The sequence below is a fragment of the Myxocyprinus asiaticus genome, chromosome 36, assembly GCF_019703515.2.
Source record: "Myxocyprinus asiaticus isolate MX2 ecotype Aquarium Trade chromosome 36, UBuf_Myxa_2, whole genome shotgun sequence".
Classification (NCBI taxonomy): Eukaryota; Metazoa; Chordata; class Actinopteri; order Cypriniformes; family Catostomidae; genus Myxocyprinus; species Myxocyprinus asiaticus.
The window spans coordinates 39,213,932-39,229,134 of NC_059379.1; the positions used below are offsets into that span (position 1 = coordinate 39,213,932).

The window sequence follows — 15,203 nt, forward strand, 5'->3', positions numbered from 1 at the left end:
AGATTTGATGCAGGAACTGCGCTCGGCGACCGGCCTCGCTCTCCGAGTGACGAAGGTCACGGCGCGGTCTCTCGGGCGGACGATGGCCACACTAGTGGTCCAGGAACGCCACCTTTGGCTCAACCTGGTCGAGATGGGTGAGGCCGAGAAGACACGGTTTCTTGCTGCCCCCATTTCCCAGGCTGGCCTATTCAGCAACACTGTCGAGGACTTTGCCCAGCAGTTCTCGACAGTGAAGCAGCAGACAGAGGCAATCCGGCACATCCTGCCCCGGTGTGGCTCAAGATCCCGTCTGCTCGTCGCCAAGGGCGTCCCCCTGCGGTGACTGCACCGGCTCTGCCGCAGCCCGCCCCTTCGGCCCGGCCCCGGCGTGGAGCCCACCGCAGGAAGCAGACACCACCCGTCTCACAGTCGGCACCTAAGAACCCAGGGAGGTCGTCAAAGCGCCCCTGAGACGGTCAACCCAGAGATGAAGGAACCCACTCACCTGGAGCTGGTAAGAAGACCACTCCATCCCCTGGTGGAGGGCCGGGCGGAAAATCTTTTGTTGCCTTTTTGTTTGATTTCGCCACATGCCCAAGTGGCTGCAGTACCCAACAGTTCAGCAAAAGAGGGGCTTCCTTCCTCCCTGGGTCACATACCCGGTGTGCACGGTCGTCATCACGACTACTGTCCACGAGTTTTTTCTTGCAGGATTGGCGCTCCATCGTTGGTCTTTCCGCCCCTGAGCGCCCAGCTGTGGCACACAGCCGCCCCCAATGTGGAAGTCTCCACGGGTTACGAGGACAGGCCTCTTCCTCCCCCGTCCCAGGCTGTTCTGGGGGTGGTCACAAGGAGCCAGGTAAGTGCTTTGATGTCCCCGCCGTGAGGCCCCACCTGCCGGTACGTCCGATGACGATGACAGTCGGTGCTGGCCTGTTTGAAGGCGTTCAAACAGAAAACAGCGGTTCCACTGAAACTTTTTCAGAGGCTCCTGGGGCATATGGCATCCTTGGCGGTGGCCACCCCGCTCGGGTTGATGCATATGAGGCTGCTTCAGCACTGGCTCCAGACTCGAGTCCCGAGATGGGCATGGCGCCACGGGACACATTGGATGGTCATCACGCCGGTCTGTCACCGTCTATTCAGCCCTTGGACCGACCTCTTGTTTCTACGGGCAGGTGTTCCTCTAGAACTGGTCTCCAGGCGCGTCGAGGTCATGACAGATGCCTCCAAAATGGGCTGGGGTGCTGTTTGCAACAGGTACCCAGCCGCCGGCCTCTGGACGGGTCCTCGACTGCATTGACACGTCAACTGCCTCGAGTTGTTGGCAATTCTGCTCACCCTGCGGAGGTTTCGGCCGTTGATCCAGGGTAAGCACGTGTTAGTTCGGACAGACAACACGGCAACAGTAGCAAATGTCAACCGCCAAGGCGGTCTGCGCTTTCGTTGTATGTCTCAACTCGCCCGCTGTCTCCTCCTCTGGAGTCAGCAGCACTTCAAGTCACTGCGAGCCACTCACATCCCGGGCAACCTCAACACTACAGTGGACGAGCTGTCACGGCAGGTTACCCTCAGGGGAGAGTGGAGACTCCACCCTCAGGTGGTCCAGCTGATTTGGAGTCGATTCGGATGGGCACAGGTGGACCTGTTCGACTCCCAAGAATCCTCCCACTGCCCGCTCTGGTACGCCCTCACCAAGGCTCCCCTCGGCATAGACGCGCTGGCACACAGCTGGCCCCCTGGCCTATGCAAATACGTGTTTCCCCCAGTGAGCCTACTTGCACAGACCCTGTGCAAGGTCAGGGAGGACGAGGAGCAGGTCGTCCTGGTAGCACCCTACTGGCCCACCCAGATGTGGTTCTCGGACCTCACACTCCTCACGACAGGAAGACTGCCAGAGATGCGCAGTCGGATCAGTGCTTTCCTTCGTGCAGGAGAGGTTGGAAGGGACCTTGAAGGTGTACGTTGCCGCCATAGCAGCACACCACAACGCAGTCGACGGTTAGTCCTTAGGGAAGCACAACCTGATCATCAGGTTCCTAAGAGGCACCAGGAGGCTGAATCCCTCCAGACCGCGCCTCATTCCCTCATGGAACCTCTCTGTAGTTCTTCAGGGTCTACAGAGAGCACCCTTTGAGCCTTTGCAGTCAGCCGAGCTTAAGGCACTCTCCTTGAAGACTGCCCTCCTGACTGCACTCACTTCCATCAAGAGGGTAGGAGACCTGCAAGCATTCTCTGTCAGCGAAACGTGCCTGGAGTTCGGTCCGGGTTACTCTCACGTGATCCTGAAACCCCGACCGGGCTATGTGCCCAAGGTTCCCACCACCCCTTTTAGGGACCAGGTGGTGAACCTGCAAGCGCTGCCCCAGGAGGAGGCAGACCCAGCCCTGTCATTGCTGTGTCCGGTGCGCGCTTTACGCATCTATTTGGATCGCACGCAGAGCTTTAGAATCTCTGAGCAGCTCTTTGTCTGCTTTGGTGCACAGCGGAAAGGAAGCGCTGTCTCCAAGCAGAGGATCGCCCACTGGCTCATTGACGCCATAACTATGGCATATCACGCCCAGGACATGCCGCCCCCGGTAGGGCTTCGAGCCCATTCTACCAGGGGTGTAGCGGCTTCCTGGGCCCTGGCCAGGGGTGCCTCTCTAACAGACATTTGCAGAGCAGCGAGCTGGGCAACACCCAGCACCTTTGCAAGGTTCTACAACCTCCGGGTGGAACCGGTTTCGTCCCAGGTAGTGGCACGCAACACAAGCAGATAAGCCTGGGATAGCCAGCCGGGTGTATCGCTTTCACATAGCGCCTTACATAGGTTCCCTGTAAGGCTAGCCCCATGCGATATATATCTTCCGCTAATTCGTTTCCTTGTTGACAAACTGCGTCTTCCTTGGGCAGAGCCCCTCTGCCCCAGTCTCCATGTTTGTAGTAACTCCTCCCCCATTGGGCAGGATCTACCTTGAAGACTCTCCACATGGTTGGAAAGACCATGTGACGTATTCTTCCACTTAAATATCCCCCCCTCTCTTTTGGCGAGGTGTGGTCTCCGTGGTGTCTTCCCCTTGGGAGGGACACCCCCCCGATTAGACCTGGCGGCCCAGTCAGCTAATCCCCCTTCTTTTTTAGGGAGTGGAAAAAAGAAAAGGGGAAAAGAGGCCACTACTGGGTTAAGCCTGTCTCTATCTCTTGGGTAGTCGCTTGTCCCCAAAGGGCCGTTCGACACTCATAACTATGTTGGGGGAGGTTACGTGTCGACCTGGTGTGTTGGCTATGAGGCACGCAGTAGTCTGCCCACCACACACCACCAGTTCACGTAACACAGTTCAGCCAATTGTGGCATTTCGTATAGGGACCACTAGTGTCACTACATCGACAGGGAACGGAGATTACACAAGTAACCATGACGTTCCCTATATGTCACTCACTCAACGTTGTGTCCCTCCTGCCACAACGCTGAACTACCCGCTGAAATGGCCGGACCTTATATTGGCTCCTCAGCATAAAACCTGAATGAGTGGTTGCATACCAGCTCCTTTTATACCCGTATGTCCGGGGGAGTGGCATGCAAATACCACTCGCCAATTTTCATTGGCCTTTTATCAAAGACCAGAGGTGTCTTGGGCTCCCAAGAGTGACCCCTAGTGTCACTACATCGACACAACATCTCGTTCCCTCCATCAGGGAACGGAGGTTACACAAGTAACCATGACGTTTTCTGTTTTATTTATTTTTCAATTTGTTTTAATTTTCCATATATTTAGACATTTTATAAATGTTTAATTGTAGGGCTGTCAGTTGATTAAATCTTTGAATTAATTGAATTAATCACATGATGTTCTGATTAATTAATCAAATTAATCACAATTAATCACATATCAATATTTGCTGGGAACATTTTTCCCCAAAATAAAGATAATTCAGTATAATTAAAATTATGTTAATAATATATTAAAATGATAAATATATTTAATAAACATAATAAATCAGAGAATTCCAATACATTTATTGGAGAATACAAAAAAATGGCTTTAGAAGCCAATATATTTAACTCTCCTATGGTATTGAAAAATGGCACCTCCCTCTGGTATTCTTAGTCATCTCAAAATATTTTTATTTTGTATTTAATTTTTTTATGATGATGGCGATGAACAATAAAATTCTGCATTTCTTTTGGGATTTTATGCGATTTTGATCTTTATACATGTAAATTTCTAAATTTTACCATTATTTTGCGGATAGAAATTTTTCAAAACTTAAAGGTGGTAAATCAACAGGCCTTTTTAACAAATTATTTATTAATTTCTCAATTGATTAGTGGCACAAATGGACCCCAATCAATAGCAAGTTTACAATGATAATTCTGTATCAATGATAGCACACTTCAATCAGTTTCTTCTCCCAGGACCCTTTGACCTTAAACAACATTCTTCTTCTTGTCAGGTTTTCATGATCGTGAGGGGCAGCAGTACTGCCAACAGTGTTTTCTGTCTCTCTTTGCCTCTCGTTGTCAGGGCTGCTCTCAGCCCATCATGGAGAACTACATCTCAGCTCTGAGTGCTCTGTGGCATCCACAATGCTTTGTGTGCAGGGTGAGTGAGAGTGGATTCTGAGGTACAGTCTGTGTGATCATGTGGAATTTTCCATTTCCAACTCGGAAAACTGCAACAGATCGACACTTGAAGCATGACTTAAGCTTGAAAACCTGTGTCTAAATCTAAAACTTTTTCTAGTTTTCTGAGAAGCAGGTGATGTCACACAAGCATGCTGGCATAGAAAGATGAAAATTGTTTATGATAAACATTCACTGTTAAGCTAATCAAATGCATGAATAGATAATTTTCTATCCAAGTTGCAAATTGAATTTAAGTGAATCAGAATATTGTAAAAACAATTTGTGAACAAAGCAGCGTTTCCATTCCATGTGATAAAGAGAAAACTCTACACTTCAGGGGAAACTGCCGCATAAAATAAATGAAAATGGTTGAAGCCACTATGGCTCATTTATTAAATATAATGAATTACTTAGGGTTTAAAGCACACAGACAAAATGCTCTGGTGAACTTCATGTTTCCTAGCGTTCAGTGGCAGATGTCTCATTTCTATCAGGAAGACTCGCAGACATGAGTGAATTTTAAGATGACATTTATTTGATGAATATAAAACAGAAATGTATCTCTTTGGCGTAAGCCACATCTGGCGGTCCTAAGAAGTTGTACTCTGAACTGTCATATCCTGCTGGAGATAGGAGGCAGAGGCGAGGAGCCTACCCCCGTGCAGAACGGGACTCGACTGGTGGTGGTGGGGTGGTGGAGGTTGCCGTGTTAGCACACTGAAACAGCAATGTGATAGATTGTGAGCAAACTTATAAAGCAATGGCTTACATGTGATTGGCTAGGAGTTACCTAGCTAATGGTGCGATGATGTACAGCTGCTAGTCTTCCCGCTAGAACTATGCTGCGCTTACATGTCTGGGAGTAAAAATGTGTTTTCATCGTAGTAGGTGGCATGTGTTCTTACTAGGCTTGGGATCGATGCCTTTTTCATGCATTGATAATCAGAACATTTTCCCCATGATTTTTGGCATGTTTTCAGATGTAAATAGGGCTGCTCATAGTCTTTGTCTCTTTAGACATATTTCTCAATACAACTTTGGTTAAGTGTAAGCAGCAGGGTAAATGATAGGGGGTCGCACACCGGACGCATCTGGCGGACGACATGGTGCATTCTAAAATTAGAACGAATAATGTTCTATGAAGGTACGCACACTGCTGCCGTTTGCTAAAATTCGACCCAAATCCTTATCAAAGGACACTGAATATTTTATTTTATTTTAGAATTTGTGTTTTATTCTATTTTTATTTGTTTTTTAATTATTTGTTATGATTATCTATGTCTTATTGCTGTATTGTATTGTTGTGCACTGGAAGCTCCTGTCACCAAGACAAATTCCTTGTATGGGTAAGCATACCTGGCAATAAAGCTGATTCTGATTCTGAATATTTACTCTAGCCATCACTGGATGATGTGTTGTGTATATGTATCTTTCATATAGGCTACACAATGTATTTTCAGTTACAAATATGTCTTCTTGACAGCTTGAATTAAACCTATTCAAGGCTACATAGAGAGAAATTGCATAATAAACATCACCATTTCTAATCGTTTGTGCAGTTACACCAGTTTCATTTAACCTGCAAACTCATCAAAGTAAAAAAATAAAAAATATTCTTGAAGAAGTTCAAAAACCTCTGTTACTTTTGTGTGTATGGTGACTAGATTCACAACTTTGGTCTGGCACCTGCACTGCATCGATGCATCCTTCAGTAATGAGTACAGTAAATGTATATCACCCCCTTGTGGTCTCCCAAAGCTATTACGTCAGACTATATTAAACGGAAGGCCAGCTGACTGTGAATTGGAAAGCACACAAATTAAGCTTCTAATATAAATGTCGGCCATTGTGAATATATCGATGCCTCAAAAACGTAGAGAAAAATTTTCCGATTAATTATCGATGTATCGATATTCTCTGACATTACTACTTCTTACTGAATAAAGAATGTATTCACCTCATGCGAGTGTATATGTTTTTTTTGTCCTCATTTTTGACACTTTATTTGCATCTCAGTGTTTCGTCAATAATTTTTCATACGATATCCCAAAATTAGCATAAACCAGCGTGGATAGAAACCCAGCTATAGAGTTAAAGTTCCTACATTACATGATAATAAAATCTGTTTAGCCAACATTTGCAGAGAAAAATCTTTTGACAACCGTACACCTGCAGAAACAAATGCTAGCATTATGCATTGTTGATCTCTGCAGTTTGGTCGCTGGTAGACTTCTTTGTGAATCATCAAACACCTGCTACAGTAGCATCGCCAATTTACTTTTTCATATGTCGTCTTCTGAGCATTGAGCAATGAAATGGCTTCATGCTCAGAAGTCAGAAAGATAAGTGGGAGTATCCCACATGCAACTTTGAATTGATTTGTTGTAGTGCAACAACAAAAAATGTCTAGTTCACTCAGACTTCAATGGACCTTATTCACAGAGACAGTATGTCTATCCCTCACAGTCTCGTTTATATTCATGTCAAAAATTAAACATGGCGCTACAGTGAATAAGGTTTACACTGTACAGTCAGACTTAAAAGTTTGCTCTGCCTCCAGGGGCCACTTGATGTCCTCCAAGTCCTCCATTGAGCTGCAAATCTTTGTCTTTTGCCAATTTTGTTTTATTGGAGATAAATCTACTTATAAAATCTCTAAAAAATAATTTAAAGGCCTTATCCAGTAATCACAATTGACTGTGATTTGTTTATCCTGACAAGCGCTGAAAACCATGGCCATTTCTGGGCATGGGCGAACTAGGCAGGAGGCATCAATGAGGAAGACTGTACCCCCCACCAAGAAGAAGTTATGTTTCTTAAGTGTTTTTGAGAAAGCTTTTTAACAACTTGTTTGACATACAGGAACAAACAAATATGTCAGATAAACCATTTCTGAATTTAAAAGAAAGATTTATGACTCTCTATGTTAGCAACTGAACCCAACTTCTATTGTTCGTTTTTCTCATTGCAGGAATGCTATAGTCCATTTGTGAATGGCAGTTTCTTTGAGTATGAGGGGCAGCCCTTGTGTGAAGCCCACTACCACCAGTCCAGAGGCAGCGTATGCCAGGCATGCCAGCAGCCCATCCTGGGGCGCTGTGTCACTGCCATGGGCGCCAAGTTTCACCCGCACCATCTGGTGTGCCACTTTTGCCTGAAACCCCTCAGTAAGGGATGCTTCAAAGAGCAGGAGAACAAGCCATACTGCCATCCCTGCTTCATCAAACTCTTCGGCTGAGAACACTGACATGAGATGATGAGGAGGTGGATGCGGATTGCTCAATGGCCTTACGGCTTTATTAAGACGTTTGTATGAGGAAGCAAGTGCAGATAAAGCAGAGAGATCAGAAGTTATGTTGCCAAATGTTATTTCATTGCCAAACAACTATATAGACAGAGAAGGGAACATCAAAATATCCTCAAGGAATTCATTTGGAATCATCATTTGCAACCAATCCTGAAGGATCCTAATGGGAAATTTATTTTAGGATTCCAACACAACACAAAACAAAGCTAGATCTTTTAAGCAGTGAGTCTCAATTGGTTTTGCTTCAGGACCCTGATTTTACATTGGACATCAAGTGTCGACCCAACACAGAACCAAATTGGTTATCATAAAAAAATCAAAAATTGCAAATGATTTATATTATAACATAAAATGCATAGACCTAATTTACCAAATTAAATGGATAATTTTGGTTTCAATATGTCTCTTCTATTTTAATGCTCTTTACAGACAATAATTCACAGCACAAAACACACTGTAGTCTGCAAAAACCACGTTCATCCTTGTTGCAAATTAACCCGTATTTAATGCAGTCTTGGTCTCATTTTCTTTTTTGTAATTAACATTTTTTATTGATTCAAATAAAATAACACAACAGAGAAAAACACAACATATACACACCGAATCAACATTTAACTTTTAACCCTCATTAATATCCCTCCCCAAACACCAACCTCACCCTACCCCAAAGAACACCCCTGTGGTCACATAAAATAATACACACACACACACACAAACAATAAAATAAAAAAATAAAATAAAAATATATATAATAAACATGCATAATTAAACTAAACATCTCTCTCCTCATCCCTTCCCCAGAGTCCCCCAAAACCACCAAATACCTACCCCACTTCTTGAAAAACAAGTCCTCCAGCCCCAGCCTTCCATCTATCATCTTCTCAAAAGCCGCCACCCTCCCCATCTCCGCACACCACTCCAGAAATGGTGGTGCTCCATTTGACTTCCAACCCCTTAAAATTATTTGTCTGCCAATCATCACGCCAGTCAGAACCCAATTTTTTAAATTTGTCCCCTGAATTTATAACTTCCCCATCGCCCAAAATACAAAGTCTGGGGCAAAGTAAAATTTGAGTGCACAGAATGTCACACAAATAATTCTGAACCTTTAACCAAAAGTCTTGGATCTTAACACATCCCCAAAAAACATGGGTTATGTCTCCAACTTCTGACTGGCATCGCCACCAGGTGGGTGTGTCTTTAAGACCAAGCCTATATAATCTTTGTAAAATCTTAAATTGCATAAGACGAACCCTTGCATCTCTAGATGCAGACTTGACATTTTTCAGAATCTTAGTCCACACTCCATCCTCCATTACCAAGTTCAAATCTTTCTCCCATAATCTCTTAATAGAAGTTAAAGCTCCATCCCCCAGACTCTGAATCAGCAGGGAGTAATACACTGATGCCTCATGACCTTTTCCAAAAGCAGTAATCACCTCTCCCAAAGTATCTGCCATTTGGGTGGGGGGGGGGGGGTGTGCTACTCCCAAAAACAGTACAGAGCATGTGGCGCAGTTGTAAATACCTATAAAACTGAGATCTGGGAATCCCAAAATGATGACCCAAATTCTCAAAAGATCTCAACACTCCACTCTCATACAGGTCGCCGAGTGTAGTAACCCCCCTCACAATCCACTCTGACCAACAGAAAGGGGACTTTTTGATACATAATTTTGGGTTAAGCCATATGCTCGAGGCAACATTTAAATAAATGTCCGAATTAAATACTCTGGCCACTCTTGTCCAAATCATGTGCAAATGTGAGATAACGGGGTGTGTTTCTCCAGTTAGTTTGATAGAAATGCTTTGCAATGGCGAAATAGGGGCAAGGACTTCCTGTTCAATAGAAAACCAGGGAGGGGCTCTTTCAGGTGGAAGCGAACAATGAGCCAGATGCCTGAGACCGAACGCATATAATAAAAACAAAGTCTTGGGTAGGCCTAGCCCACCTTTATCAGTCGGCCTATGTAATTTATTGAAATGTAGTCTGGGACGTTTACCATTCCAAATGAAGGACTTCGCTATGTTATCAAATGCTTGAAATAAGAGAGGGACATCTATAGGGAGTGACTGTAGCAGGTAGTTGAATTTTGAATAACATTAACCTTCCCAATCATCGATAAATGTAATGAAGCCCATCTGTCTACATCGCTTGAAAATCTTTAATTAGAGGGTCAAAATTAAGTTTAACTAAATCAGACAAATTTGCTGGGAATAAAATACCCAAATACTTAATGCCCTGTTTGGGCCACTGGAAGGCGCCCAGCTGGAAGGCTGTTACCAGGCAGTATGCTGTCAGAGCCAAAGTTTCGGATTTAGACCAATTGACTTTATATCCTGAGAGCTTGGAAAAGGAATTAATAATTCTGTGGAGACAAGGCATAGATCTAGTAGGGTCAGAGACAAATAATAAAATATCATCTGCGTAAAGCAATACCTCCCGCCATCACCCCTGGAAAATCATCCTCCTTTCTTATCACGGTTGCTAATGGTTCCAGGGCAAGACAGAACAATAATGGGGAAAGAGGGCAACCCTGCCGAGTGCCCCTATTCAGAGTAAAATAATCTGAAATTAATCCATTTGTTTGTACCACTGCTACAGGGTGTCTGTAAAGTAACTTAATCCATCCAATAAAAGTACTCCCGAACCCATTAATTTCCAAAATCTTAAAAAGATAATCCCATTCTACCATATCAAACGCCTTTTCGGCTTCAAGTGAGATTGCAGCGACCAGAGACTGATCATTCGCTACTGACCACATGATATTGATGAAATGCCTAATGTTATCAGAAGAGCTATGGCCCTGAATAAACCCCACCTGATCTATATGTATAAGAGATGTCATAACTTTACTTAATCGGTTAGCCAAAATTTTTGACAATGATTACATCTAGTTTTGAAAATGTTTACATCTAGCTGGATCAGGGAAATTGGACGGTAACTTTTACACTCGCTTGGATCTTTGTCTTTTTTAAGAATCAGACTGATCCGGGCTTGTGTCATGGTTGACAGAAGCTTTCCTTTCTTTAATGATTCTGTATAAACTTCTAACAAAAGTGGAGCCAATTCTGTATCATAAGATCTGAAAAATTCAGCGGCAAAACCATCTGGCCCCGGAGCCTTACCTGTAGGTAAGGCCTTAATTACCTCGTCAATCTCCTCCAAGTTTATCTCAGAATCAAGAGAGTTTTTTTGCTCAGTCGTCAATTTAGGGAGATCTAATGGTTCCACAAAGTTTCTAATATCCTCATCAGTAGACGAAGACTTGGAACTATAAAGATCAAGATAGAATTATTTAAAGGCATTATTAATATCAGTGGCTGAGGTAAAAATTTCACCTCCAGCAGATTTCACTGAGGGAATGGTAGAAAAAGACTCTCTCTGTTTTATATATCTAGCCAAAAGCTTCCCTGCTTTGTCCCCAGACTCAAAATATGACTGTCTCGCCCTGAATAACCAAAACGTCCTGGTTACTTGCATAACCTCCATTCCCTGATGGAGGGAACGAGATGTTGTGTCGATGTAGTGACACTAGGGTCACTCTTGGGAGCCCAAGACACCTCTGGTCTTTGATAAAAGGCCAATGAAAATTGGAGAGTGGTATTTTCATAACACTCCCCCAGACATACGGGTATAAAAGGAGCTGGTATGCAACCACTCATTCAGGTTTTATGCTGAGGAGCCGAGACAAGGTCCCGGCCATTTCAGCGGGTAGTTCAGCATTGTGGCGGGAGGGACACAATGTCTCGTTCCCTCCATCAGGGAACGGAGGTTACGCAAGTAACCAGGACGTTCCCTATCTGTCACTCACTCGACGTTGTGTCGATGTAGTGACACTAGGGGTCCCTATACAAAACGCCGCAACTGGCTGAACCATGTTACGTGAACTGGCGGTGTGTGACGGGCAGACCACTGTGTGCCTCGTAGCCAGCGCAACAGGCCGACACGTAACCTCCCCCAACACTGTTATAAGTGTCGAACGACCCTTTGGACAAGTCGACTACCCAAAAGATAGAGATGGGCTAGCCCAGTCGTGGCCTTTTATCCCCATTTCTTTCCATTCCCTAAAAAAAAGGGGGATTATCCGAATGGGCCGACCAGGTCTAGTCGTGGGGGTGTCCCTCCCAAGGGGAGGACACTGCGGAGACCACACCTCGCCCAGATAGAGGGGGGGTATTTAAGTGGAAATACGTCACATGGTCTTGCCGAGCTATGTCGGAAGTATGCCATGTGGAGAAGTTCCATGGTAGGTCCTACCCTACAGGGGAGGAGTTACTACAAGCATGGAGACTGGGGCAGAGGGGCCTCTGCCCAAGAAAGATGCAGTTTTCCAACAGGGAAACAAATTAGCGCAAGATATACGTTGCATGGGGTTACCTATGGGGAACCGCCACATGCGGAGCACCTACCCCAGTACAGGGCTTTAGTTAGCATGTGTAGTGGGCCAGCAGCGAGTCTCTCCAAAAACTCGACTGCCACAGGGCTCGGAGGAAGTCAACCAGGGAACACAGTTTGTGAACACTACTGGGAGTTAACGGCACACGTCTTCAGCTCAGGGGAGGTAAAAGGTGCTATGTGCAAGTGATACACCCGGCCGGCTGTCTCGCACTTACCTGCTTGTGCGTGCCACTACACGGGATGAAACCGGTAATTATGGCGTCAATGAGCCAGTGGGCGATCCTCTGCTTGGAGACAGCGCTTCCTTTCCGCTGTCCACCAAAGCAGACAAAGAGCTGCTCAGAGACTCTAAAGCTCTGTGTGCGATCCAAATAGATGCGTAAAGCGAGCACCGGACACAGCAACGTCAGGGCTGGGTCTGCATCCTCCTGGGGCAGCGCTTGCAGGTTCACCACCTGGTCCCTAAAAGGGGTCATGGGAACCTTGGGCACATAGCCCAGTTGGGGTCTCAGGATCACGTTAGAGTAGCCCGGACCGAATTCCAGGCATGTTTCGCTGACAGAGAATGCTTGCAGGTCTCCTACCCTCTTGATGGAAGTGAGCACAGTCAGGAGGGCAGTCTTCAAGGAGAGAGTGCCTTAAGCTCAGCTGACTGCAAAGGCTCAAAAGGGGCTCTCTGTAGACCCTGAAGAACTACAGAGAGGTCCCATGAGGGAACGAGGCGCGGTCTGGAGGGATTCAGCCTCCTGGCACCTCTCAAGAACCTGATGATCAGGTTGTGCTTCCCTAAGGACTTACCATCCACTGTGTCGTGGTGTGCCGCTATAGCGGTTACATACACCTTCAAGGTGGAAGGGGACAGCCTCCCTTCTCACCTCTCCTGCAGGAAGGAAAGCACCGTGGGTGGTAGACCGCTTAGGTCTTCCGCGTCCCGTCCAGGGGCCAGACATGGAGATTCCAGAGGTCTGGTTGCGGGTGCAAGATGGTGCCCCGTCCCTGAGAAAGAAGGTCCTTCCTCAGGGGAATTCGACAGGGGGGGCTGTCATGAGGAGCGTGAGGTCCGAGAACCACGTCTGGGTGGGCCAGTAGGGTGCTACCAGGATGACTTGCTCCTTGTCCTCCCTGACCTTGCACAAGGTCTGTGCAAGTAGGCTCACTAGGGGAAACATATTTGCGCAGTCCAGGGGGCCAGCTGTGTGCCAGCGCATCTATACCAAGAGGTGCCTCGGTCAGGGCGTACCAGAGCGGGCAGTGGGAGGATTCATGGGAGGTGAACAGGTCTACCTGTGCCTGTCAGAATCGACTCCAGATCAGCTGGACCACCTGAGGGTGGAGTCTTTGCTCTCCCCTGAGGGTAACCTGCCATGACAGCACGTCCGCTGCAGTGTTGAGGTTGCCCGGGATGTGAGTGGCTTGCAGCGACTTGAGGTGCTGCTGACACCAGAGGAGGAGACGGCGGGCAAGCTGTGACATACAGTGGGAGCTCAGACTGCCTTGACAGTTGACATATGCTACCGTTGCCATGTTGTCTGTCCGAACTAACACATGCTTGCCCTGGATCAACAGCCGGAACCTCCACAGGGTGAGCAGAATTGCCAGAAACTCGAGGCAGTTAATGTGCCCCAGCCCATTTTGGAGGCGTCTGTCGTGACCACGATGCACCTGGAGACCTGCTCTAGGGGAACGCCTGCCCGTAGAAACGTGAGGTCGGTCCAAGGGCTGAAGAGACGGTGACAGATCGGCGTGATGGCCATGCGATGTGTCCCGCGGCGCCATACCCATCTCGGGACTCGAGTCTGAAGCCAGTGCTGAAGCGGTCTCATATGCATCAACCTGAGCGGAGTGGCCACCGCTGAGGATGCCATATGGAAAAAGCCTATGAGGAGCCTCTGAAAAAGTTTCAGTGGAACCGCTGTTTTCTGTTTTAACACCTTCAAACTGGTCAGCACCGACTGTGCGCGCTCGTTCATGAGGCGCACCGTCAACGAGACTGAGTCCAACTCCAAACCGAGAAAAGAGATGCTCTGAACTGGGAGGAGCTTGCTCTTTTCCCAGTTGACCGGAAGCCCTAGTCGGCTGAGGTGCGAGAGCACCAGGTCCCTGTGTGCACACAACACATCCCGAGAGTGAGCTAGGATTAGCCAACCGTTGGGATAATTGAGGATGCGAATGCCCACTTCCCTTAGCGGGGCAAGGGCTGCCTCTGTGACCTTCGTGAAGACGCGAGGGAACAAGGACAGACTGAAAGGGAGAACCTTATACTGATACGCCCGACCCGTGAATGCAAACTGCAGGAGGGTCTGTGTCGAGGTAGAATCGAGACGTGGAAGTACGCATCCTTCAGGTCTACCGCTGCCAACCAATCTTGATGCCGGACGCTCGCTAGAGTGCGTCAGCATCTAGGATGGGAGTGCGGTGGGCTTCACGCCGGGGCTGGGCCTCTCCCATCTCGACCACATTGAGCCAAAGGTGGCGCTCCTGGACCACCAAGGTGGACATCGCCCGCCCGAGAGACCACACCATGACCTTCGTCACCCGGAGAGTGAGGTCGGTCGCCGGGCGCAGCTTCTGCATCAATCCCGGGACGGAATTACTCTCGTGCAGTTCCTTTAGCGCCTTGGCTTGGTGGATTTGCAGGAGAGCCATGGCATGCAGGGCAGAGGCGGCTTGTCCAGCGGCACCGTAGGCCTTGGCCATCAGAGACGACATAAACCTACAGGCGCCCACGCCAGGTGGCAGCACTCTGCGGGCATAGGTGCACCGTAAGCACCTTTATCCACCAGGGGGATTGCTGAATAGCCCTTGGCCGCCCCACCATCGAGGGTAGTGAGGGCGGGGAAGCTGAAAGATCGGGACAGGGCAGTAAAAAGTGCCTCCCACGAACTTGTCAGCTCTTCATGCAC

General features: G+C 47.2%; 1 protein-coding gene across 6 annotated transcripts in view; it reads left to right on the forward strand.

Moving 5' to 3' along the window:
* The window catches only part of LOC127427119 (transforming growth factor beta-1-induced transcript 1 protein-like), a 54,259-nt gene that overhangs the window by 22,074 nt on the left and 16,982 nt on the right, over window positions 1-15,203 (forward strand). For 3 of the 6 annotated variants that reach the window (XR_007894903.1, XM_051674507.1, XM_051674506.1), the window contains exon 11: window positions 4,420-4,568. Coding sequence is in view for 5 of the 6 variants with exons in the window: in XM_051674507.1 (XP_051530467.1) it covers window positions 4,420-4,568 (149 nt within the window). In the remaining variant the exon portion in view is untranslated. Of the gene's footprint in view, window positions 1-4,419; window positions 4,569-7,562; window positions 8,297-15,203 lie in introns of those variants that run through there. The other 3 variants (XM_051674503.1, XM_051674505.1, XM_051674504.1) reach the window with 2 other exon arrangements.